Source organism: Zootoca vivipara, chromosome 6 (assembly GCF_963506605.1).
Source record: "Zootoca vivipara chromosome 6, rZooViv1.1, whole genome shotgun sequence".
Classification (NCBI taxonomy): domain Eukaryota; kingdom Metazoa; phylum Chordata; class Lepidosauria; order Squamata; family Lacertidae; genus Zootoca; species Zootoca vivipara.
In genome coordinates, this window is record NC_083281.1 from 36,120,743 (window position 1) to 36,148,163 (window position 27,421).

Below are 27,421 nucleotides of genomic sequence, written 5' to 3' on the forward strand. Positions count from 1 at the left end.
CAGTTTTCTATGAATTGTTTTATCAGATGGAGGTAGAATTAAAGTGGAGGCTGTCTTGGACTCTGTTCTCTGTGTTTTAAAATGAATTGGTACCTTTTAAATTTTTTGGCTCTTTGTATGCAGGGGGGAGGTTGCTTTAACGTTGCAAATTTCATCTGGTTTCTTACTATTTTTTGTTTTTATCAGATTTTCCCCTGGAAAAGATAAAGGACAAAAGAATACAGGTTAGCATTTTGATGCTAACGGTGTTGTGTGGAAGCTCCAGAAAGCTTGGATGGCTTCCGAGCACTGAGCTTACAACACACCAGAATGGAAGCATTTTTATGGCCCTTGTCTGTAACTGACATAATGGAGAATTTTGGCTTTGTACCTATATAGCAAGCTCCTCATGCCAAAGCAATCAGAAAACTGTAGAGTTGGAAGGGACCACCAGGGTCATCTAGCCCAACCCCCTGCAATGTAAGAATCTTTTGCCCAACATTGGGGCTCGAACTCACAACCCTGAGATTAAGAGTCTCATGCTGTACCAGCTGAGCTATCCCAGGTTCATGTGAGAGTGACTGCAACTTCCTGGCTTATAAAATATGATATATAAAACCTTGAATGATCTGCCAAACAGGCCTCATTAATAGAGGACACAGCTTAGGCAGGTTAAGTGACAGCATGTCAGTCACTCACCCTACAACTTAAGCCTCTACAAGCGTTTAAGGAAGGCTGCTGACTTCTCTAAAGTTAACTGAGTAACTGAACTGAGTCCCTTTCAGACCCACACATTAGCACTAATGTGTGCAAAAATCCTCTCCTCGTCCCTGCGCTCTCCCAAAGGACTGGATGGGAGTTCTGAGTGCAGCCATTACTTTGAGAGGCTGCTGTCGAACGTTAAGAAGGGAGACCTGATTTCAAAATTAACTCTGAGGAAGGTCAGGGGTCAAAACTGCCCATTCAATGAGTTCTTAACCTCACCCACCTACAAGGCTCTTGTGAGAAAAATGCAGAAAGAGGAACCCTGCTCTGCTACATGGATAAAGAAAATGGCAGTGATGCTCCTAGAGCTGTATAGAGGACAGAGGCACAATATAACTGCTTACGATATCTGTCATTGCTCTTAAATATAGAATAAACAGTGGCTGAGAAGGTCCCCATGAGTTTAAACACAACCCTACCTTTAACAGACAAAGTCCAATCCTGCTGCTTATTCCATAATTGCTTTCCAACATTCTGCATTACTTATCCCTTAATTACAAGCTTTGAAGGAGCCAAGGAACTTAAAAGGTAAAACACATGATGCTCAACCACATGTTTGCAGTACAGATGCATCCCCACTTAAGTCAGGGGTGGGAAATTTGTGCCCCACCAGTGGATAACAGACTCCAACTCCCATCAGCCTCAGGCAGCATGACCAAGGCTCAGGGATAATGGGAGATGTAGTCCAGCAAGAGCTGGAGGGACACAGGCTCCCCACTGCTCTGGGTGCAAAAGCTGGTTTGCTCTTCAAAATCCTACACAAATAAAAAAATACTCCTCACATTTTATACCTTAAGTTCAAAGTTTTTTGGAAGAAGCGTCCTTCAGCTACAGTATCAGTTTAGTATTTGCACGGTAAAAGCAATCTAACTTCCATAGGAGGCACAGACAGCTATGAAGCTTCTCTCCCCAAGTCAACAAGAGGATGGATTCAGACAGCCACGCTAAAGCTCACTTGTAATGCATGTACTTAATGGGGAGTCAATATTTTCTTACATTGCCCAGACTTTCACTCCTAGGTTCCCCCCCCCAAAAAACCCTCTGGAGGGGAGGTAGCCTTGGTAACCCTTGGTAAGCATGTGGTTGAAGGCTGCAAGTATACCACCTCTCCACCTGGTTACAAGTGTTATATGGTGTGCCTCCCTTTCCTTGTCAGCCAGTGCTGGAATAACTATCCACTTTGATAAGGTACTTGATTGCCTTGAAAGGTTAAAGTCTGGAGATAAAGAGAAAATGCCTTTTCAAATGACTCAATTTTAAAAACATCTCTACCTGAACGTGGATGGAATACAGTTCTATCAGTAAGTTATCACAGGCTTCAGAATTTCAGCAAAATTATGAATAGATCCTTTTTACTTCATCTCGCTACTTTGCTAACAATGCTTCAGTTCAAAATGTGGAAAACCATTTACCTTTTTAAAGTCTCTCTTGGCTGTGTGGAAAACAGCAAATTCACAGTTCTGCTTGGGTAGGAATTATTTCTCCCTCCAACACACGCACATACAGAGTAGAAACCTAATCCCTAAAGGACTTTTGATGTTCAAGGAAGGCAGCCACTGTGGAGAAAGATCTGAGGAGCACGATAATTTGCTTTACAAGGTAACCAATGAGCATAATTTTAGTTCTTCATGTTTACATCTTCATCCTTCAAGGCAAACTTTTTCCTTAAAACCTCTGCTATAAGAACTGCAGGATCCTCCTCTTTCAGTAAAGTTCTGTTCCTGAAAGGAGGATACAAGATGAAGAGTATTAACAGGAGTGCAAAACACATTCTGTTCCACCACCCCCAATTGCTTTCTTCAACAGGATTTAAAAAAATAAAAAAATCTAACAAATTAGTTGTGGTTCAACTGCATGTTTTTCAACAAAGGGGCTATTATTCCAAATCTCTTACTGGTTTGTGGGTTTTTTTTTATTATTCTTGTCACCATCAAATCCCATATAGCTGATATTATATACCGGTATATCCCATATATTTGATATTAGGTAAACAGTATGAATAGGAAAGACTTTTAAAAATTAATTCCAGCATACAAGTTTTTACCTAGCAAATTTCAGGCCTTTCTAGAGGTTTTGCTGATCCCTAATGATGCCACACGCCACAGGCACCCATGATTATTCGTGCAACATTCCACATGCACAAAATGCACTGGATGCAGCAGACATAGCTTCTCCCCTTGACAAAACTGTCAAGGAAAATGCTAGACTGGATTCCTCCAACAGGCTAATTTTCAATGTGCAAGGAATCTTATGTCATGGAGGAGAGGAAGCACCCAATAAAGCAATCTCTCTTTTGCACCCGAAGTGCTATTCTATTGTCTGATTAGAATTACAGTGGAACCTGTTTATGAACACCTCGGTTTACGAATTTTCGGTTTGCGAACGCCATGGACCCATCAGGAACGGATTAATTCACTTTCCATTACTTTCAATGGGAAAGTTCGCTTCAGTTTATGAACGCTTCAGTTTATGAACAGACTTCCGGAACAAATTACACCCATGCTTCGGGTTAAGTACGCTTCACGTTGAGTACTCCGCAGACCCGTCTGGAACGGATTAATCCACTTTCCATTACTTTCAATGGGAAAGTTCGCTTCAGTTTATGAACGCTTCAGTTTAAGTACTCTGCGGACCGTTTGGAACAGATTAATCCACTTTCCATTACTTTCAATGGGAAAGTTCGCTTCAGTTTATGAACACTTCAGTTTATGAACAGACTTCCGGAACCAATTGTGTTCATAAACCGAGGTACCACTGTAGTAACATTTAGAGAACTTCTCCCAGCAAATCTGCAAGGATGAAGCCTACCTTCTGGCAAAAGTACAAAAACCAGGATGAAGCTGGCACGATAAACGGATTACGCACTCAACTCTGTGGAGAACCTTTGGCTCTCCAGATATGGCTGAAATTCAATGCCCCTAATTCCCAGCCATTAGACAGGAATTGCTGGGCTTGATGGGAGTTCAGCAGCATTGGGGGGGAGGTTTCCCTCATTCCTGTTGTAGCAGAAGCAATTCACCACCTGCTTCTCTGCCCAGCGCAGTATGCAGAAGTGAAGAGTCACCCGTGTCTGTATGCATGGATTTGCAATAGGGGCTACTACAGGGGGATGTGTGCAATTTCAAGCGCACAGCAACAACTAAAGTCTCTGAGGTAAATGTATGCGGTTTGCAAAAGAACATTGATTGCTTTGTACAATAAGCATCAAAAGGATTTGGAATCTGTCCAATTTTAAATTTTAGCTCTCTTATTTCAAACACGTTTACTCACATCTGTTGTAGCTCTGGTTTTCAACCACCTTATGTTCCCCCGATACCTAGATAATTTTGTTTACCAGTTTAATTAACTAGGGGGTGAGGGCGGGAATCCCTATGGGTAAGCAAATGAAAGGCTTCTCTACAAAACGTTATTAATTTTCTCCTGGTAGATTCTTGGGGAGGTGGTTCCCAACCCCCCCCCCCCAACGACTTAAATACTGATGATTTTAAGCAACATCATTCTGCAAATCTACCAAAAGGACTCCAACCATTTTTCTTCAGTTTTGCTGCATATATTACCAAGTTCCTTCATACTGTGCCAACCTCAAATAGGAGCAGCATGCTTTGGGACAAAGAAAAGTCATTTTGAGCCCAAGAGGCACAGAATTCATAGGATTTCCTCCATGCAAAAGAACTTTTGTATCTTCCTTCATACCAAAGATGAGGAACTTGTGGTCCTCTAGATGTTGTTGGATTCTCAACTCCCATGGATCTCAGCCAATGGGGGCAGAAACTGTAGCCCACGACATTTGGAGCGCCACAGGCGCATCATACCTGCTTTGTGACTTTTAACTTGGCATTCCTCTCCTCTCTCATGGCAACCATCAGTTGCAAATAAATAAATAAATAAATAAATAAATAAATAAATAAATAAATAAATAAATACTCTCACACAAAACCCATTCACTTCCTTGCTCTGTGGGAACCAGTCCAGAATCATTATTTTCCTTTGTTTTCACCATTACTAGAGTATATTAGAACTTATACCATGCATACGCATGTGATTAAAAAGCAAGTGGGGGCACCTGTATATTTACCATTCTTTAAGCACCTCATCTATAAGCATGACAATGGGGCTCAAGATTTCAAAAGTGATAAGAAATGTGGTGAATGCTAGGACCCCTACCACATTGCTCCTGAAATTTCAGCCATAAGCATACAGTTCCTAAACTAAAACCCACACTCTGAAAATTTGAAAGGAAGCGAACTGACCCATTTAGTTATAGGTAGGTAGCCGTGTTGGTCTGAGTCGAAGCAAAATAAAAAGATTCCTTCAGTAGCACCTTAAAGACCAACTAAGTTTTTATTTTAGCATGAGCTTTTGTGTGCATGCACACTTCGTCAGATACGAATATCTGATGAAGTGTGCATGCACACGAAAGCTCATACCAAAATAAAAACTTAGTTGGTCTTTAAGGTGCTACTGAAGGAATCTTTTTATTTTGACCCACTTAGTTTAGGCAAACCATTTCACAAGGATTCTGAATGACCGCAGCACTGCACCTGCATTTTTTTTAAAGTGAATGGCACCACTTGGCTACTTTCTCCCTGTCCAAAATGAATTCAATTACAGCTTTCCATTTATCATCATTCTCACTATTTCTTCATAGTCAGCATATGCTGGGTCAAGAGCAAGTCCAAAGTGTTGCACTCATTGCACAGTGTCACACCCTGCTTGCTTCTGCAACTTACAGATTAAGGAATGTTATACTCTGATAGCACTTTAGCAACTCAAAGATTCAAGAATAAGCCCAGCTATAGCCACCCACCCGCCACACTCTAAATTTGTGTCATGCACAGGGAGAAATGCAGTGGTCTGCATTGCCGTAAGACGAAGCAGCTTCAACTCCTCTTTGTCTCTTTGATTTTTTCACAGATGCTTAGACTAAACTTCCTCAAACTGCTGGCACAATGGATAATGGCAAACCTCTCTGATTCATATTTCATTGTATCAGAGGTTATTCAATTTTATCCGAAGGATCAATTGTGCAGAGCTGTAGTGCTGAGATCCAGTCCCAACATTCCCCTGGGCATCTGACAACATGTGTTTGCAACCGTCTCCTCTGCTCAGCAGCATGTGGCTGCACCTAGCTGAACAGTTTTCTCCCATAATACCGTAGTCCTTGTCTGCTGCTGCTCACTGCAAAGCACAAAGGGAGGGGGCAGCTCGTAAGCGCCTTAATTCTCTTTGTTTCAGACGTGTCATGGGGCTTCGCTGCTGTAGCTACATATACTCTGCAACATTTGTTGTCCAAAGTTCCTTCCACCCTGCAACAAAGGACACCCATTTCTGCCAGGGCAGGGTCCCATTTGCTGCTGAAAAGGGGAAAGCAGGATTTCCTGTTTTCTACTAAGGAGGAAGCTAATCTCATCATCTTACCATGGACTTCCAGCACTCACAATTCAGGTCATTGTGGGTATGGCGAGGAGGGATGTGCACATTATATATGATGCAACTAATAGAATTTGAAGACACAAGAGGCAGATTAAAATGGAATATTTTTTTTAAGTTCTAAGAATCTGGATTGCTTTTTAAAACTGTTAAGATAAGCCTCTTTAAATAAAATGATAGCCACTGGCCTTAGGGAAGTGGGCTTTAGATGCATGCTTTGCATTCAGAAACTCCCAGGTTCAATTCCCATTATTTCCAGTTAAGAAAAGATGGCAGAGCTGGACCTCTGCCTGAGACTCTGGGGACCTGCAGCCAATCAGAGTAAACGATACTGGGCTAGATGGAATATGGTAGCTTCCCTATGCTCTTTGGTCCAAACTGGACACTGACAGGGCAAGCCATTTGTATTGATTCACATCCGTGCCACATTTTGGTATAAAAATGAGAGAGCACCTTGATTGAGCTATGCTAAAACTGGCCCCTCTTCCCCCATGCCTCGCTGTATTCCTTTGCAATTGTCTCCCAGTCTAGCTATTTAATAAGAATGGGCCAGGGATTGCTTAAAGTCAAACTGTGTACACTGACTGCCCTGAGTGTCTTAGTTGAAGGGATAAATAAATAAATAATTGTGAAAAAAATAAACAAATAGTCATGGAGGCAATTGTTGCAAGTATAACTCAAGTAAGAAAAGATACATATGGCTATGTTTACACGATTATGGAAACTACTGGCTCTCTTTTAGAAGACTCATGGTCACAAATACAGTGGCACCTCGGGTTACAAACTCCGCTAACCTGGAAGTAGTACCTTGGGTTACAAACTTTGCCTCAGGATGAGAATGGAAATCGTGCACCGGTGGCGTGCCGGCAACAGCAGGCCCTCATTAGTGAAAGCGCGCCTCTGGTTAAGAATGGTTTCGGGTTAAGAATGGACCTCCAGAACAAATTAAGTTCGTAACCAGAGGTACCACTATATGGGTTTGTGAAACACTGTTATGGATGTAGATAGATTTTCTGCTATTATTTGCTTAAGTTTAGACTTTGTACATGTTCTGTAAGACCTGCGATTTGAAAATAAGCTCTAATAAAAGAATTAGCAGTTACTTGTTCAATTTATTTATAATTTATTATACTATACCAGTATTATATTATTATAATATTTAAAATGTGTCCAACAAGTGCATGTATAGGTGCATTATGTATTGTTTGGAAGGACAGCAATGCAATTTCCCCATTACTGGATGTTGTAAGTTACTCAAATATGAAGGCAAATGAGTCTGACTTATGAAAGGAGGTGGAGCATTTGCTGCTAATTCTTGCAACGGGTCAAAACAGTAAAGATTGCACCCCTTTTACTGTAACTGGAATTTTTCTTCTTAAAAGTTAACATATAGAGTTGAATAATCTCAACAGCAGCAATCTGTCAGCTATACATGCAATATGAGAAGAGATCCATTTCATGGATTATTCATGGTTTATTGAGTTTCCAATAAACTCAAGCAATTTTTTTTAGAAAGCTCAAATGAGAATGTGATTCTTCCTTCTGCATAATATTTTGTTCCTTAAGAAACAAGAAGGGACAAACCAAGGGCAGCTGATGAAACAAATTACACTTTAATTCAATGTTTCCATGGTATCTCGCTGCTTATTACCAGAATCAAATTGCTCTAACTGGATTGTGCATTAAATGAATAAGAAATATTGTAATTATTGTTAAATGTGTTCCCTTACTTCCCTCTCTCTAAATTCAACTTATGATACCATCTGCCTGTTGAACTCTCCAAAACTCAAGAAACACTATGTTCAAACAGAGTGCAGGCGAAACAACAGTGAAAAGTTTAGCTTGAAAGAGGTTTTAATTTTTGCCCAATATTAATGCACAAAAGGGTGTATTTTGTTGGAAGGTGGTATATAAATAGTCTAAATAAATAAAACACAAAAGCTTGCTTGTCAAAAACTATCCACTATTTAGCAAGCGTTCCAGCTTACTGTTTTAGTTATACAGTCATGCCTTGGTTTAAGTATGCTTCGGTTTGAGTATTTTCAGTTTAAGTACTCCGCAGACCTGTCTGGAATGGATTAATCCACTTTCCATTACTTTCAATGGGAAAGTTCGCTTCAGGTTAAGTACGCTTCAGGTTAAGTACGGACTTCCAGAACCAATTGTGTACTTAAACCGAGGTACCACTGTATATTCTATTGTTCCTCCAGTGAGCTCAGGAGGATATACATGGATGGGGGTGATCCCTGTTTACCCTTACAACAATTATGCGAGAAAAAATGGCTAGCTTTAATTCACCCACTAACCATAAGACAATTCACCAGTCAAGTTCAGGTTTTGTTGTTTGGAGCCAATGGCCATTACATGGTTGACTAAGGATTTAAACTCAAGTCTCCCTAATCCTGGGATGGAGAAGCTCTGGCGCCCTGGATCGTATCAGCCTCAATCAGATATAGCCAACAGTCAAAGGTGATGGGATTTGTAGTTCAACATCTGAAGGGCCACAACATGCTAATCATGTCATCATATATGCATATATTGTATCAACCTAGGGAGGCTTCATGCCTAGAAGCTTGCAGAACACTTGGCAAGTGGTTTTCTGCTTAACAAAGTACAGTACAACATTTTATACCCATCTCTAGAATGACACATAGTGAGGCAATTTTAACCATAAACTACACAATGGGCAATCTGGGAGGTAGCAGAGGGAGAAGCAGGCAAACAGGAAGAGACAAGGCAAAACCTCCGACCTGTAGCTCTCATGTTACCCTTGTCTCAGATGCTAGAATAGCAATAATCTCAGCATTTATTTGCAGACCAGTGAGAACAGGGATGGGGAACCTATGGCCCTTCCGAAGGCTGTTGGACTCCAACTCCTATCATAGAATCAGAGTTGGAAGGGATTCCAAGGAGCATCTGTTCCAACCCCCCGCAATGCAGGAATCCTGACCACAGCCACCCTGGGTGGGCTCAAACCACCCACCTTCTGGTTAACAGTCAAAACACACTGACCCATCAATCCCAGCAAGCATGGCCAATGCTTAGAGATGAAGGGAGTTGCAGTCCTTAGTGTTTTAAGGGCTACAGATTCCCCATCCCTAGTTTAGAACATTCATATCTTCAGGGCAGTGGTTATAACAACTTCAATCTGGAGGCAGTTTAGAAGAAGCTACAGTACTTGTCTTTTTGACCATGGTGACTAAATTGCCCTGGTGGTCAGGCAAAGAAGCTTTACCAAAACTGATTCTTTTCTTATTAGCCCAAATAGACTGTGATAAGCATAGGCAGGCTAGCAACTTTGGTGAACTGATTTGTACAGTTGTCCTTAGAGATCAATATTGTAAGGCCTATTATAAGAAAAGCTTTAAAAACCTGTGTTGTGGTGATGCAGGGAAAGTACATTAGAACTAACCCTTGCAAATATCAGTCACAGTGCTAAAGATCAGCAGAGGTACCTTCACACAAAGCAAAACTGCAAAGCTTCCAATCAGAAAAGAAAGAGACACTTTTGGGGATGGAAAAAGAGAAAACAAACAAACAAAAACTTACAAGTCTTTGTTCTGTTTCATCCTATGAATGTCTTTAAGAATGCCCATCATGTCGGCAAAACTGCTGGCCTTGGACAGGGACACCGAATCTTCGTCGTCGGAATCCTTTGGGTCTGCTTTACAACATTCAGAGGTTGCAGAACAAAGCATGGAAACGGATGGAAGCTCTGGGCTTTCTAATTCTGCCTCCTCCTCTGTAATGTCACTAATGACAAAGGAAGTTGTAGACTGGAATGAGGATCCAAAACAAGGTAAGGGAGAAGAGACATTTGAACTTCCTGGTGATAATAAATCTGGTGTTAATGAAGTGGAAGCTGGAAAAAAAAGAATACACATTGACATAAACCTTGTGCCAAACTATAGGTTTTATATTCTGCAACAGAACATGTACCCCAAGCCTATACATTGTCAAACCTCCCCACAAATGGACATCATAAGCCTGCTTCCTGCCTTTACTCAAATGCTGGTTATAATGCAGCAAAAGAGGTGAAGCACTTTCCCATCTCACACCCTCCCATTACAACCACAATCTTCTATATGGCAGTATTTCAATGTACATTGTTAAGTTTATCTTGTTCCTATCTTGCCACCCCAAACACTGAGCACAACGTTCTCAGAAGCAGTTCACCTTATATCACAGATAGGAAGAGAATTGACCCAGAGTCACAGGAAGCCACTTTTGGCATCAACCAAGGCCCACCCTCGCCTTCCCAGTTAGAACCAACCCAGCCCTGTGCACACAATCACCTCTACTGAACCACTTTCCTTGAGAGCTACCCTTGAGAGGGTGGAAAGCATAATTCTGAAACAATTTCAGGAACCAGGATACCTGTCTTTTAGTCTAGAATGACACACATTTGTCAGAACTCATGTGGCTTGGCTGCAAGATCTCAAATGGATATCACAGGAAAAGACCCTGATGTTGGGAAAGATTGAGGGCACTAGGAGAAGGGGACGACAGAGGACAAGATGGTTGGACAGTGTTCTCAAAGCTACAAACATGAGTTTGACCAAACTGCGGGAGGCAGTGCAAGACAGGAGTGCCTGGCGTGCTATGGTCCATGGGGTCACGAAGAGTCGGACACGACTAAACGACTAAACAACAACAACATCACAGGAGGAGAACAAAGCACCTGAGAAGGATCCAGGTTCAATCCCTGGCATTCCAGCTAAAATGGATGGGAAAGACCCTTGTCAAGGCCCTGGAGAGTAGTTGCCAGTCATTGCTGATCTAAATGTTCCTGGTACAAATGCAACTCCTTGTCTGTGTTCAAAGCTATCTGGTAATATCTTTGGGAAATCTATTACCTTGATGTTCTGTTAAGAGAATATAATGCAACGGTGGCAGTCTGTGATCAGTGCTTCACAACACTGACTTTAGAGTTACAGTATGTGCAAACACAGCTGTTTTATGAGTTTAGTCATAAGAAGAACTGCGGCTTAACAAACTTGAGAAGCCCCCTTCCCATTTGATGCTCCAGAAGCTGCCTGGAAGCGTCACCTGACATCAAAGTGATGTGGGTGGCCCCACCACCCTGTCAAATTTGGTCCATCAGGGGGTGAGGAGATAACCATTGGGCCAGAAAAGGTTCCCCATCCCTGTCATAGGCCATTACAAGAAAAGGGCATGAAGAAGCACAAAGCAGAATGCATCTTCTTTCCTTTTTACTCTCACCTCCATTTCCCTCCCTCTGATGCTCCCCATAGTAAATTTTGGACTGTACACTCCTCAGGACATGGACTTTGTCTTTTTGTTTGTTACTCTGTACAGCACCATGCACATGGATGGCTCAACAATAATACAAATAAGCAAATTACACTGTATTAAAAATCAAGCAAATTTACATATAATATTTTGCCTGAAAAACTGGGGGTGTAGAAATCATAGGATCCTGGCCATTATCAATTAGAATTTGTGACAAATTCTGTGCAAATTCTTCTAACATTATATAAGTCTCTCTCATTTATGCCTGGTCTGTTTATCAAAATGCTGTAAGGGGCACACACATTATATAGAAGTGTAATATTATGAGCTTAAATACAGTAAAATCAGTTGATAAAGTCGTCACTCATAAAATGGAACCAAAAAGCACCATAGCATTTTAAAGTGGGTGAAACAGATGCCCAGTTAATAGTATGGGATAACTGTGAATGGGATAACTGTGCCCTTGAAGGACCAGGTGCGCAGCCTGGGAGTCATTTTGGACTCACAGCTGTCCATGGAGGCACAGGTTAATTCTGTGTCCAGGGCGGCTGTCTACCAGCTCCATCTGGTACGCAGGCTGAGACCCTACCTGCCCGCAGACTGCCTCACCGGAGTGGTGCATGCTCTAGTTATCTCCCGCTTGGACTACTGCAATGCGCTCTACGTGGGGCTACCTTTGAAGGTGACCCGGAAAGTGCAATTAATCCAGAATGCGGCAGCTAGACTGGTGACTGGCAGCGGCCGCCGAGACCACATAACACCAGTCCTAAGAGACCTACATTGGCTCCCAGTACGTTTCTGAGCACAATTCAAAGTGTTGGTGCTGACCTTTAAAGCCCTAAACGGCTTTAAAGGTCAGCACCAACCTTTGCATTACCTGAAGGAGCGTCTCCACCCCCATTGTTCAGCCCGGACACTGAGATCCAGCGCCGAGGGCCTTCTGGCGGTTCCCTCACTGCAAGAAGCAAAGCTACAGGGAACCAGGCAGAGGGCCTTCTCGGTAGTGGCGCCCGCCCTGTGGAACACCCTTCCATCGGAGGACAGGGAGATGAACAACTACCTGACATTTAGAAAACACCTAAAGGCAGCCCTGTTTAGGGAAGTTTTTAATCTGTGATATTTTTATGTATTTTTATATTTGTTGGAAGCCACCCAGAGTGGCCGGGGAAACCCAGCCAGATGGGCGGGGTATAAATAAATAATAATAATAGTAATGGGTAAATAAAACAAAAACTTTGAATCTTTATTTCTCAAAGTGCACAAGGAAACATCAATGTGGGTCTCTTTGGACAGCTGAGCCCTGCTTTGTGGCTCCTGCCAACTTCACTTCCTGTGGCAAAGAGACCAAGGGCTGGTTCAAACTTAATGATAAACCATAATTTAGAGTTATGTGCTTCAGCCATGGTTAGTCCTCAGTTTGCATGCTCCCCACCTTCCTTCTTTTGCATGCCAGTAGGAGGAGACGTTAACACTTTTGCCTTGGATTTTAGATTAACCAGGAGTTTTCCTTTATGCCTGAATCCAGAAGCCCTGACTAAACTAGGGTTAGACAAAACAAAATAAAAAATCCTTCCAGTAGCACCTTAGAGACCAACTAAGTTTGTCATAGGTATGAGCTTTCGTGTGCATGCACACTTCTTCAGATACACTGAAACAGAAGTCACCAGACCCTTATGTATAGTCAGAGGGTGGGGAGGGGTATTACTCAGAAGGGTGGTGGGAATGGGTGATTGGCTGATAGGAGTGGTAAACCTGTTGATGACTGTTAACGACTGTTATCAACTGCAATTGGTCTTGCAGGAAAAAGCAAGGACTGAGGTGCTAAAGAAAGCTTTATCATGTATAATGAGATAAGAATCCAGTGTCCTTTTTCAGACCAGGTCTCTCCATGGTTTTAAGCTTGGTAATGAGTTGCAATTCAGCAACTTCTCTTTCCAGTCTGTTTCTGAAATTTTTCTGTACGGTAATAAAACAGCTTCTTTGAGATCTTGTATAGAATGTCCTGGGAGACTGAAGTGTTCTCCTACTGGTTTCTCTGTCTTGTGATTCCTGATGTCAGATTTATGTCCATTTATCCTTTGGCGTAGGGTTTGGCCTGTTTGTCCAATATAGAGAGCTGAAGGGCAGAACAGGAAAGTACCAAATTGTGGTTGATAAGGCTAGCTTGTTCAAGTAACTCTATTTTCAATTAGAAGAGGAAGTTTTCAGCCTCTTCCTCTTGGCATGCAAGAGAATGGTGTGTCCACACGCCACTATGAGGCTCACTACAGCTGATGCACATGATACTCAATTACGGTTCAGCTATATGTCCAGGTCAGTACAGAGTATGGCCTCCTCTGATTTGGGGAACAGATGGACAAACAAGGCTATGAAATGTGTGTGTCAAACTTTTTAAAATTAGTGCAGACTTCATTTATCTAATGTAGTAATAGCTTGAATAATATTTTTAAACAAGCAATGATTTTGGAATTTTACTGTCCCCTATTTTTTTAAAAAATAAACTGCTAGATTGATATGCACTGGCAAAGACCAATAAAAGTTTTTGCTACAAAACCTGCTTTAGGGAGGGAAACCAACTGCTGAAATGAGTTACTGACTTGACTGTGGAATTTCTAAAATTAAGCATATAAGCCTGGTAGGTAGAACACTTTTTGGCCCCAAGGAATAATGCCAAAGTTACATGATGGAGAAAAACCACACAATGTCTAATATTAACAGCTACTCAGACCCTAGAAATAGAACTAATATCAAGAAAGAATAAGAACTTCCCACCTTTCAAGCTAAACTATGTTATTAGAGTGATCTTTCAAAGCTGCCAGACTATAATTGCTTGGCCCTTTATCTATTCTAGCTGTGGCTCCATGCTCCTCATAGTCTTGCCCTTCGGACTTACAAAATACTAGGGTTGCCAGACTCAATAGAGGACAGGACTTCTGTGCCTTTAATTGCCCTGCTCTCTTTTGAGTCTGGAAACCTTAAAGAGAAACCAGCAGACCCTTTGCTTGGAAATTAAACAAAGGGTCTGCTGGTTTCTCTTTAAGGTTTCCAGACTCAAAAGAGAGCAGGGCAATTAAAGGCACAGAAGTCCTGTCCTCTATTGAGTCTGGCAACCCTACAAAATACACATTTCAAATGTGAGCATTACACAGTTCAACATTATGTCTGAATGCCTAACCCTTGATTGCCTGTGAGTCACAGGTTCCCTACTGCTGTGACACTGCAATGAAAAGGGGCAAAGCTTTTCTTGGTACCCTCTCAACACGGAATAAAGGCAGCAGCCATACAAGAAAATTAAGGAAATTTGTGGAATTAGGTCAAACAAAGGAAGGTGGCAGGCAACACTGCATATGTTGCTCACTCTCATGTGTTCCAAACTAGTCATATCTGCACCATTTTGTTAACAACCTGACTCTTCACCGGGAGAGACAGCAAACCCTTATTGCACTTCCCAAGTGAATCTCCAAACTTACTACCGTATGTGCTTGTCAAACCTGACACACAATTCCAAAGGCTGTATCCAATGCTAGTCCTACTCAGAGCAGACCCACTGAAATTAATAAGCAAAACTTAGGTCACTTAATTTTAATGTGTTTGTTCTGTTTGTTCCACCCCAAATTAGAAGAGGACAAAACATGCATCATGCTTTCTCCACAAGAAAACAACAGATTTTTACCATCCTCTTTGCCACAACTTCTGGTTATCAAAGTAGAAATATAATTTTCAAGTTGTTTGCTCGTCTGCTGTAACTACTATTTTAGGCTTACAAACGCTTACACCCACACCCACACACCATTTCAATTTTGTGCATAAGATTTTGAGATGTTTCCTCTGAGCGCTTGATGCTGGGTACTTACCTGACTCTGCTGATACAATCTTAGCAATCTGACTACGCAGATGGCTCAGTTCATCTTGGAGTTCTGTTGTCCGACTCAAAGCGGGTAAACCCGGTTTCTTCAAAGCCAGCAGCTTTTCTTCTTGCTTTCTCAAATTTGGGACAGAGGCATTCCGCTGAATAACGAAAAGTGGCGTGGGCTTCCATTTGTGCTTTAGTGGACGACTGTCTGTCCTACAAGTCAAGACCCCAGAAATTGAAATGAAACTGGCCCCAGTGAATAAAAGTAGTCCACGCTCATTATATCATACAGTTTGCTAGCTGTGACTAGCCCTTTTCTCATCACTACAGGACCCCATTTTTAGCTACCCATTAGTCTCTTTTCTCTCTCATTATTTATCTCTCAAATTCCCATCACTTCAAACCAACCTGAATATGTACCCATGGTGCAATGTTTTCTTAGACAACACTATCCCTAATGACCAATTCAAGTTCATAAAGACACGAAGAAGTGTTCAACCAAATTTTACTCTGTGTATAGACCCACTGAAATGAATGAACATAACTAAGGGTGGAGTTCAACTAACTTCTATTAAGAGCACATCAATTGAAATAGACCTAACTTAGTCAAGTCCATCAATCCCAATGGTTCTACGTTGAGTAGGCCTAGCATGAAATTCCACCCTAAATTAGGTTCATTAATTTCAATAGCATTACTCTTGAGTAGAATTTAAGTCTTAAATACCACCCGTCTTTCATTGCTTTAAGACAAATGACAATAAAAAAGGCTGAAGATATCCAATTTAGCCTAGACACCACCTACAGAGCCTTGAAACCACCTGAAAATAGTATTTTCCAATAGAAGCAGTTCAAAACTGAATCATCGTGCATGTATGAATTAGCGCTTATTCCTCTTTGTTTGCCTGCTGCCACTTCGCAATCCATATATTGGTGTGTCCTGCAAATGCCTTCTGTACCTGCCTAAACCGTTTTAGTAGCTCCATTCTTCGTGCAGGATTTTCTCCTACACCAATAGCTCCCCCTAGCACTTTGTGTAAGAGTCAACTTCTAATTCATTGTCACTCTCTCTTCAACATGAGCACCAGCCAATCCCCTACTCCAGGTTTCTGACCTTACATGAATATCCCTTAGGTCTGGAGCACCTTTCTCGCTCTCTGGTTACCAAGAAATATGAAAAGGCAACAACTGTTCTCTCTCTCTCTCTCTCTCTCTCACACACACACACACACACACACACACTGAAATGGCACCTGTGCCTCATAACATTGAAAGACCTACTATTAAAAGAAAGATAAAGATAGGAAGCCACCTCAATATTGCCCTGTTTTCAGGAAGTGAACACGAGCAATAACTGGCCAAGAAAGAAGGAAAGTCAGGAGGCATGAGAAGAAAAGGAGAAAGGGATGTACCTGACTCTAGCATATGTTTCTTCGTCATCTGAAGCTATCCATGCTACATCTGCCAGAGTGGGGACAGGGGGCGTGTCATTTAAATAAAGATCTGAAACATTAGGTAATTCCTGAGGAACAGAAAGGGGAAAAAATAGAATTATCATGGGGCTGTAGAATCATTTTCTGATCAGTTCTGAATTAAGGAGAGAGAATGGACCTGCAGCAAAATGCAATACTGTATACCTTCATTACCCAACAGGTGTGGTCTGAGTCAGGATTCTAGCCAGCCAGCCATGGCCTCCTTCAGAATACCATGAGCCATTACAGACCCAAGCAACCCAAATGACTCCTTTCAGTTTGCGTTGCCATTTTTCTTTTCCAGCTGTCACTTGACATTCACTGGATCCTGGTGTCCACTCAGAACATGCAGGGGTGGAAAAGGGTTTGCACCTTCTGACCTTTAAAAAATATATATATTGCCTTGTGCGAACCTTGGGGTTCCCCTGAGCCTGCCAATACCTCCCCCTTTCCCCTGATTTGGCTCCATCTCTGTTGGCACAGCAGCACTGATTCCACTATTATAGAGGGAGCAATGTGTGGGCAACTCATTCAGCACCAACAATCATGCTACAGATCATTTAGAGACTGTAGCTAATTTGCATCAACATGAAGGTTGGACGCTCCTCTGAGGTGTTACGTGGGACCAGAGGTGATCATGCACTAGACAAACGTTAGCCAAACCTAAGTGATCAATGATAGGTTATTCACAAATTTATGATTTCCAAAAGGGAAACATCGTACAGACATTTTAATACTTTATAAGCACTCCTCCAAGCATCTCTGTGTTACATAAGAGTTAGAAAAGTGACCTCTGTATGGCCTCTGAAGCCTACAATAGTGCAAGTGGCAAGATGAGGTAATGAGTTCCTACAACACAACATAACTTTCTGCAAGCTTCTCAACAGCTGGAGAAATTAATGCTGTAGTTCAGGAGCCTCATACAGCAGAGGTTATGTAGAACTGCCTACTTTCTTTGCTATTAGGTGTCCCAGGCTAAGCTCTCTGGCTTGACAATAGGGAAGACATACTGACCCCTAGGCCCGAAGTCTGAGAAGGCAAGAACACACATGAACTGAATTCTAAGTTTAGGGGTTATAAACAAGTTCTATTATAGCTAAACACTCCGCCCACCTATGTGCCCAAAAGTGATGAATTGACCCATTAAAATATTTCCCTAATAATAATAATAATAATAATAATAAGGATCTTTGGGCACAGTCTATATAAACTAAAAATAACCTAACCTTGAACTATCAATATACAAAGACAAGCAAGGGTCCTCCCAGTATAGGATTCAATTTCCAACAGTGGCCAGCCAATACACACATTTTGCACCTTTTAGCCACATATGCAGCTCCTTTGCATGAGCCAGCATGCAAACCAACTGAGTCTTCCATTAACTGTAGTTGCCTGTTTAATCTGAACTGCTTAACAATCGTTGGCTGCTTTGAAACGAGCCAGGCTTTGTTAACCATGGTTTCCCAGTTCTGACCAAACACAAAACGATAGCTAGCTGAGGACTTCCTAGAATGAAGAGGCTGTGTCCAAATAAAGTCCATACATATACCAGCATATGAAGCAGTCTTTTAGGCAAAATAAAAATAAAAATTAAAGCTTATGGTAGGACTCTCAAGATTTTAGATCACCAAGCCAAATTTCTCTCAGGAGCTGCAACCCATTTTCCAGGATGCCAGTCCTATATGCACATTTACCAGAGTGTAGCTTCCATTAAAGTTAAAGAAACTTCTTTTTGAGAAAACATGAACAGTACTGGGCTGTAAATGAGAGTGCTATAGCACCCTACATCAAGAAATCATATGCCAACGTATCCTAAAGGGTAGCAAAAATAATGTATTTAGTTAGAAGCATGCTACCAGTACACTTCCTATGTAGGTTCTGAAAGTCACAAGCTACACTTATTTCATTACAGGAAAAAGTCTTCAAATATATATATGGGCTTGAAAGTGGCTAAAAACCATCAAACCACTGCTGGATAGTAAGTATTGCCTTTCTACAAAGAATTCTGACTGACTGACACGTAGCAATAAAAAGCAACCCTTTTTTAAAAAGCAAAGTAAGGCTGAAAAGCAGGGCTCCCCATTTAAACCTGCCTTGTACAGGTGCGCAAATTCATCTCAACTTCAGTATTTTACCTGGAAGCATGCTCTAGGACACGGTTTCAAAGGAAGGTTTGTCCCAATCTTTCTCACAAAGCTGCGTGCCGAGCCATGAGGTTTGTTCTGCCAAATTGGAACAGTCTGAGGGGCGAAACAAAATATGTAATGAGATTTTTTAACCGATAATCAGTAGTTCAGTTTTTAAATATAGTCTCCCTCATTTTGTGGATGAGACTGTGAATAGCCCAGGCCCAGAGGAATATAAGCACAGCAATTGCTGCGCTGTGCAATTTACTGGGTTTTACTGTAGTCAGAGCCCCAGGAGAGAGATCAGAAGCCTTGTGCAAACCCCATCACTCCAGTATAAAGGGACCTGGGAGAACCTGCTGAACTGGTCACTGCATCTACCCCGCCAAACAGTTAACAGAAGCTTTTTGCAGCCAGTTTGTTATTGGGAGAGGACACCAAAACCACCCCATACAGACACCTGTGCTAATGAACCAGCAGACTACTGCAAGGATTTCCACTCCTGACCACATTCTATCCTGCCATGTATTGCACCCTCTCTAACACCAATACTTTGTGCAGCAACCTATTTTTGTATGCTGATCACAACCAATAAATGGCAAGGGCTTTGAAGGAGGCCTGAATAATACAAACCATGCAATTAGATAGTGAAAAATTAAGAGGTGTCTGCCTTAACACAATTCCAGGAATTGTGGTTTGAATCCATTATTTTAAAAAGTTTTCCTTGCTAGAGTGGCTAAGGTCACTTTGTTTAAAGTAAGAGAGAACTTCTGTTTAATCCATTAAGAAAGTTGTCAACAGCTGGTACTATAAATACACCCCTACATACCTTGGGGCCTAGGTCACCTGTCAGTTTGTCTATTACATTTTTTAATGTTTATTTTTCATGCTGTTACTGATGCCTCAAGGCTGTGAAACACATTTTTTATTTAACAAAGAGACACTCAGCTGACCTCTCATTTTAAGTAAAAGAGTTTATACCTTGATTTACAAATGTTTTGCTAGAAAAGGGGTAAAAAAAACCTGGGACCTTCCAGATGTTGTTTAATTCCAACTCCCATCAGCCCCAGCCAGCAAGCCCAATGGTCAGTGCTGATGGGACCTATAATCTAGTAACATCTGGACAGCAAAAGGTTCTCTCCTGGTGCTAAAATATATACTGCTGAAAATGTGGACTAGGCTACATGAAGGAGGGAAGTCCAAGCATTCACTTCACCACAAGAGATTTATTATTTTGACCCTCCAGATGTTGCTGAACTACAATTCCCATCATCCATGGTCACTGGCAATGCTTGCTGGGGCTGATGGGAACTGGAATGCAATGACACTCTGGCACAACATAGTCTAACAGATTTAGCTACATGATGACATCACTAAGTTCCAATCACATTGCTCTAAGGGGAGGGGGTGTCCAACAAGGCTAGCACACCCCTTTTGTCATTTTGCACTGTGACAATTAAATAAGCATGAGACAAAACAAGGAAGCGGCCCATTTGCCTCAGCAATGAGGACGCGTTCCCTCCTTGGGAATCTAACGTACATTCAGACTGAGAGCCATCCCTGAAAAAAATGGGTGCAAGCTTTTAACTTTCTCACTTCTGGGGAGCTTTGCAATAGAAAACTGTCATAAACACACTGAACACAAGATGATGACTTTACAAAAGTACAGTTTTCAAAGATACCCAAGAGATTTTGGAAATTAAATCCCAACAATTTTCAGTTGGATTTAAGGATGATTTCAGTGTCTCACGAGAAACTGTATAGGCCCTGGAAGGAAAGCCTAATTCAGAAGAGCCGTATTCTCAAAGTGAACAGTATGTTTTGGAAAACACAAGTTTTAAAGGTCTTCAATATTGCAAAAAAAAATGATGTTAACAGCTGTGTACTTACTGAATCTGCTTCCATCTCTGACCAAACAGGAACAAGTAAGTCGAAGGTCAAAACTGCAGCTCCAGATTGTGCACGAGCTTCATAGTATTCCACCCTTGGAAGAAAATTATCTGCTCATTATGAACATAGACAAGGGCACGCTCTAAATTTCTCTCATTAAAGCAGATAAGCAGTGATACGAAGAATCCCAATTACATCTTAAGCAGTTATGTAACTGTATTCTAGGATTAAACTAGCTCACAGACTTAAGAGTCAGGACGAATATCATCAATTATGTAGTTCACCATACACATGGTGCAGCAGAATTCACTCTACAGAAACTGTTCCTGGCAGGCACATAGAGGTATAGGGACCCTGACCATTAGGTCCAGTCGTGACCGACTCTGGGGTTGTGCGCTCATCTCGCGTTATTGGCCGAGGGAGCTGGCATACAGCTTCCAGGTCATGTGGCCCGCATGACAAAGCTGCTTCTGGCAAACCAGAGCAGCACACGGAAACGCCGTTTACCTTCCTACTGTAGCGGTACCTATTTATCTACTTGCACTTGACGTGCTTTCGAACTGCTAGGTTGGCAGGAGCTGGGACTGAGCAACGGGAGCTCATCCCGTCGCGGAGATTTGAACCGCTGACCTTCTGATTGGCAAGCCCTAGGCGCTGTGGTTTAACCCACAGCGCCATTTGCGTCCCATACCCAGGCACATATACTGTCTTAAAACCTAATGTAAATGATTTTGCGAATTCCCGAGGTAGCTTACTTCACTGCCCAACAATTGCTACAATTAGAACGAGGCAAGGGAGCCCTCTAAATGCTAGTAGACTACAATTCCCATCAGACCCTGCTAGGATGACTGATGAATAGGGATGATGGGAGTGGTAGTCCAAGAACTTCTGGAAATCACCACATTGACTATCCTTGTGTTTGAATATTATCCTGGTAGAAGGACTAATGTTCCAAGCAGAAAGACAAGTGCCTTGTATAAAGAGAGTTAAGCCACCCTTCTGGCCAGCAAGTGGCTGGTTGCCCATATAATGTTGCAGCAGGTAATGAACAAGTGGTACCCTAATGTACCTTCCATCAAGATGCAACTTAGTTAGGAAATATAGATCAAATAGTTCAGTAACCACAATGGAAACTGGGACTTGAGCCAGCAGCTCTGCCACAGATATACTACAATTTCTGAAGATCCTCCTCCAGTTTTCTCCCTTTGTAACCAGCCTACCAAGCATACAATCCAACATAAGCATTAATAATCTGTCAAAGGAATCACAATAGGATAAGGCTGATGCACCTAAATTGTCTGAGTCTGCTAGATTTGGATGCTGACAGTAGATTTCTTCACAACAGAGGGATGATGCAGGGCCTTTCTTCCTTTCAGTCACCACTACCCTTTTAAACTGAGATATGAGAATTAGAGACCCCAGAGAAGATGGCAAGTGCTGCTGTAGAATTAAAGCATTCCCTTCCCTAAAAATGGGACTCACAGGACAACCAGAAGGAATTCAGCTATTTCTCATGATGGAGGAGTTGTTAGCCAATGTCACATTCACCACAAATGTATGTAGAACAAATCAACAATCCACACCTTTGTAGTTGTTCCCACTTTCATACGACTGACTCTGCAGAAAGAAAAACCCACTTACTTACCAAGACAGGGGGGAAACCCTAAAGATTTGAAAGAATAAAAGACCACCAGGAATTCCCTATGGGAAATATATTCCAAAAGTATCTACTCTGCTGTCTAGAACATACTATATTCCAGTTTCTCCCCTTTCAGTTATTTGTTTGCATGCTGTCGAATAAGAATTTTGCCATTTCTACAATCAAGCAGATAAGCAAGGTATAAAACTTCTCAAAGGTGATATAAATTCCAATTTCACCAAATTTCAATAGACGCTAGATCAATTTGGTTTTGGAGATCTACCTTAAAAACATAAACTCATCCTCTGAAGGATATTTATTTGCCTCTACAAAAATAAGACCACTGATGTGGGGCAGAAAAGTTTCCAAAAAAGATTGTTTTCCAGTGCTCTGTTTTTCTGCAGAAATTCTTCTGTTTTCCAAGTTAATTAGTAACAGTAAATGGATGCCAACTGCAAATAAAATTTAGACAAACTTGGCAGTTTCAACATATTTAGCTTTTGTTATCAAATACTAATAGCATAAATAAGTTAAATCAAATAAATAATTTCCCAAAGCATCAGGATAGCTTCCAATGCAAATTAACCTGATTTGCATAGGAAATATTTTATATCAAAACTTTCCAGAATCATGCACCACTGGGCAAGACTAGAGTAGGATACAGTATACTACTATACTTTTAACATTTGCCATGAGAAATTTAATATAGTGTCTTACATATCTTACATATACAATCTACTACAAGTAAGCAGCAGCGATCACAAATGAGAACATTTAGCCCTTAAATCCACTGATCTGTATTACAAGTTTTATATGAAGTGATTACAAATGAAACATTGTCCAGATTTAATACAGCTTTCCAGCTCTGAGCAAAGAGGCACTGGCTTGCATATGACTATTGGGTTCAAATCCCAATAGAGCCCCCAAAAGCAAAAACCAGCTTTCAACCTAAGCTTTCCCATGTTTAAAGGGGAAACAATAGCCACATGCATCACAGCTCTGAAGTATGACTGTAATGCACTTTATACAAGTGCTACAGAAAGCAATATGACCATTAATAATATTTTATAAATAGCCTTACCGCTAACAGTGCTAAGTGCTATGCAAAAAGGCAAAGGCAAGCAACCTAAAAGGAAAATGCAAGGTACATGAGGCAGGAAAGGAAAAGAGTCTACACTGGGAAAAGCCAGGGTAAAGGCACTTCAATGTAAAAACAAGAGTGTCAGGTGGAAGGAAATTCCAGTTATAGTGAGTTGCAAGGAGGGGAAAGCAAACAAGGAAAAGCGATGGTAATATTAGGTCTAATTAAAAGATTGGTACCTGCATCAATAAGATCTCCCAGTGTGCTAACCAATGACTTCTAGTTTCCTGTTATGTTTGTTACATTCTTCAGAAGAAAAAAGCCACCAAATTTTTTCCCCTCAGCAGCAACAGGTCTGATAAAAGTGTTAGAAAGCTGAGCCTTCAGCAGCCTCCTCTGCTCTGAGACAAGGTCAACAGACTGGCACACACGGCTAATGATATCACAACTCAGCCAACCAAGGATAACCATGCATGACAGTGATGGGCTCTTTGGCAAGTCACTCAGCCAGAGGCGTTCAGTGGAGTTGTTGCTTATCTATCCCCAGCTCACATGCTGTTTATGTTGAGTGAAGGCACTGTCTGCACAGGAGCCTGCAGCTTAAGGAAGAGAAGCCAGAGAGAGATTAAACAAGGTCAGTAGCAGGAACAGCAGATCAGAGATTAAAATCTATTGCTGAGGACAACTCAACAGCTTTCTCAGCTGAAAAGAAATCATAATGCACTCACATTTCGCTCACTTTACACTGGTAAATGGGGAAGGAGGGGGTGTTTTTCTCTCTCTGTGTGTGTGTAAGGATTCTCGACTTGTATGCCTTAAGTGCTCTCCAACCTTGTCTATTGAAGGAGGAATGGGCCCACCTGTATAGCCCACAGAACTGTCTGAATGGCCCACTTCCACCTTCTTAAACCTGCCTGGATGCTTTGGGGCCTCTGCCCTGCATCCATATGAGGTATGGCCTGGTGGGCAACAGTGGCATAGCATTCTCAGAGACAGAACTCAAGTTATGGAACTCTATACTACAGAAAGTTTGCCTAGCTGTCTCTTTATATGGCCTTAGGCATCTGCTTTAAAATAGTTTTGTTTATATGTGCTTTTTAATAATGCACTCTGAGCAACAAGCATAAAACCAGCAGATGCCGTTTTATTCAATATATATTTTTGTCTTGTTTTTTATTGCTGTTCAACTGAGTTGTTTTAAGAAAGCTTTGAGTTGCCTAGGTAGTGCTGTTTTCAAGTGTAATGGTGGGGCAGATATGTTTTAACAAATAAACACTTGAAAAAGAAAAATCACAGTTAACATCTACTTAAGATATAAGAGAGGCAAAATGCCCTTTGCACTGAGTCACTTTGGTCCAGGAACTCCGAAATTTTGCCATGAGATGGGCTGAACCATATTGAGAATTTATGGTACTATACTGGATGCATCTATCAGTTTTCAACAGCCCTGCATCTAAGCACTAACCTGGTAGCCACAGGTGACATCTCCTCTCCTTTCTATCCAAATCTGATGAAGCTATTATGGTGCTAACCTCACACCTTTTCCAAATGCAGCTTAACATAAATGCACACTGCCCATGTAGTCTATTCATATATGCTTTCCCATCACAACAATCTCCCCCTTCTCTCTCATATACATCACAGGAAAACAAAAAACAGTGACTCATGCCATCTTAAAGACCAGCACATTTATTATGCCATTAAAGCATTTTACTAAATAATGAATAGGCCTAGCAAGGGCTTTTTGTTTTTAGTAGGTAGGGATAAAGTACTTCTGTAAGCTATTTTTGGTACAAGGGGCTAATGTTACAATTAACTACATACTTACCTGGGGAAAAGTCCCGTTAAACTTTTGAGGGCATGTGCATAGAACTACATTGTCAGGCTGCAATCCTGCACAAGCTTCCAAGAAAAACCAGCATGCACAAACGTGTTTCAGGCAATTTATATCGTACTCTTCAACTGAATATACTGCACTCACGGCAGACTGACAGTTTTAAAGCAGGGATAAGCTCCCCTCACCCCTTACTGCCATACTGCCTGGGACTGATGGCAGCTGGAGTTCAGCAACATCACATATTCCCCAGCCGTGTTTTAAAATAAGATAAAATGTGTGTGTGTGTGTGTGTGTGTGTGTGTGTAGCACACAAAGAGGAGCATTAAAGTTATTAAGATGATTAAAGTATTTGATCTAAAATCTGTTCCTCCCAGAAGCCCCAAATTTTGTAGTTAGTATTGGAATGCGGAAATAAGAGAATAACTTCTCTATAGCAAAACCAAATAATGTTGTGATGCAACTTGAAGACTAAAGCTGCAGTCCTATCCCCATTTGCCTGGGAGCAAGCCCCACTGAATTCAACAGGATTTACTTCTGAGTAGTCATAGTTAGGACTGTGCTGCAACACATTTACCACAGCGTAACCTTTTCATGGTCTGGAGAGTCTTACTTCATCAGATGCATTTAAGGAAGGAAAGCTGCAGCCCACCCCCCAAAAACCTTGCGCTACGCCATAATAATGCTGCCGGCCTCCTCCAGGGCGCCACACGCCTCTTTTACGGCTTTTGCTGCAACGGACTGACGCGGCCACCCCTCTGCCCCTCCCTCAAAGGGGCGAGGGGGAAGGCACTCTGCACCTGCTCAGGGGGACTGCCGTCCATGCTGACGCCACACCGCCCTAAGGTCTGGGCCTTCTAAAAATCTGGGGGGCGGGAGGTAAAGATGCCAGGTAGGGAGGCCGAGACCCGCCTCCTCCTCCTCGGCCATGACACAAATTAAAACCCTCCTGGGAAACACTCCCTCCCTTCGCACGTTCTCCTGACACGCCTCTCCCTGTGACAACCAACGCCGCCGCCGCCGCCGCCTCCTGCTGCAGCTGCTTACCCTTCCCTCGGCTTGGAGGCCGCTCCTCTCCCACCTCGCGGGGGGGGGGGCTTTGCGTCGCTTTGGGGTGGGCGGGGGCGACCCGTCCGCGGAAAAAAACAGGCAGCGGCGCCGAGTTTGGGGGGGGGGAGAGAAACGCCGCGAGGCGAAGCCGCCGCTTCCCAGCAATCCCGCGTCGCCCTTCCGCTCGGAAACAGCTGCGGCGGCGGCGGAGCCCACCCCTCGGGTCCCTCTCCGCGCATGCGCGCTGTGGAGGAAAGGGAAGGGGAGCGACGAGAGATCCCCGCGCTCCCCTTACTTGGGCTGCTCTCCAAGAAAGGGCGGGAAACGGGCATAAGCATCTATCCTGAGGCACAAGCTTAGCCACTGATGCATCCCTCTTCTTGGTTGCGAGGAGGAGGATGCCTCCAGTTTTCAGTGGCCGGTTGCTCAGTTATAACGGCCTCATTAGGCATTGTTAAGCATGCCGTGATCACAGTCTGTAGTTTTCTGCGTTTGATTTCCTCCGGATTTTAACTTATACCAGCTCTCCCACCCCAACCATAATAATATATAATAAGCGCGCTTGCCATTCAGGATAATACTCCGCGCACCACAGGAGCGTTACGCCATAATCAAATTGTTGGTCTTTTAAGGTGCCACAGGGTTGTAAACAAGGTTAGTTCTACTCAGAGTAGACCCTTGAAAATTAATGGGCAAAATTTAACTTAGATCCATTAATTTCACTGGGTCTACTCCTGAGTGGTCGGATACAACCCTTTGTTGTTTTCACTCTGTTGCTTTCAGTGCTGCAAAGTGAGTCCCGCAACACAATGTTGCTGCGTGGAGTGTTCAATGCCTTCCTCCAATATATTCTGTTTCCATTCCATTCCCTCCCACCTCACTCAGTCCTGGTTGAATTGCTTGCGGTGTTTCTCCCCTAAAGATTTTTGGACTTACCTCAAGCCTGCTGCTACCTCCGTGTGTGTGTGTGTGTGTGTGTGTGTGGGCAGTGCTGCTCTGGCTACATAAGCGACAGCACTCTCACACTTGGACATCAAGAATAGAAGGGATGC

At 42.3% G+C, this 27,421-nt stretch overlaps 1 protein-coding gene across 6 annotated transcripts; it reads right to left on the bottom strand.

Moving 5' to 3' along the window:
• Positions 1-1,084: 1,084 nt before the first annotated feature.
• Positions 1,085-26,563, bottom strand: MTFR1L (mitochondrial fission regulator 1 like). 6 transcript variants are annotated; one of them, XM_060275791.1, is made up of 9 exons: positions 26,367-26,563; positions 23,725-24,084; positions 22,248-22,382; positions 20,766-20,859; positions 18,885-18,989; positions 16,690-16,799; positions 15,282-15,493; positions 9,724-10,036; positions 1,085-2,465 (listed from the first exon to the last, which is right to left on the bottom strand). In XM_060275791.1, the coding sequence occupies exons 4-9, from the start codon at positions 20,778-20,780 to the stop codon at positions 2,363-2,365; spliced, it is 858 nt and encodes a 285-aa protein (XP_060131774.1). In that variant the 5' UTR covers positions 20,781-20,859; positions 22,248-22,382; positions 23,725-24,084; positions 26,367-26,563; the 3' UTR covers positions 1,085-2,362. The 6 variants fall into 6 exon arrangements, with proteins under 6 accessions (XP_060131774.1, XP_060131776.1, XP_060131775.1 ...); XM_060275793.1 differs by lacking the exon at positions 26,367-26,563 and adding an exon at positions 26,120-26,344; XM_060275792.1 differs by lacking the exon at positions 26,367-26,563 and adding an exon at positions 25,314-26,344.
• Positions 26,564-27,421: the final 858 nt, after the last annotated feature.

Coding starts and splice junctions, on each gene's coding strand:
- MTFR1L (XM_060275791.1), bottom strand. Junction 15,494..16,689: donor GAAACATATGCTAGAGTCAG/GTACATCCCTTT, acceptor CTTGACTTGTAG/GACAGACAGTCGTCCACTAA. Junction 10,037..15,281: donor GATTGTATCAGCAGAGTCAG/GTAAGTACCCAG, acceptor TTTTTTTTCCAG/CTTCCACTTCATTAACACCA.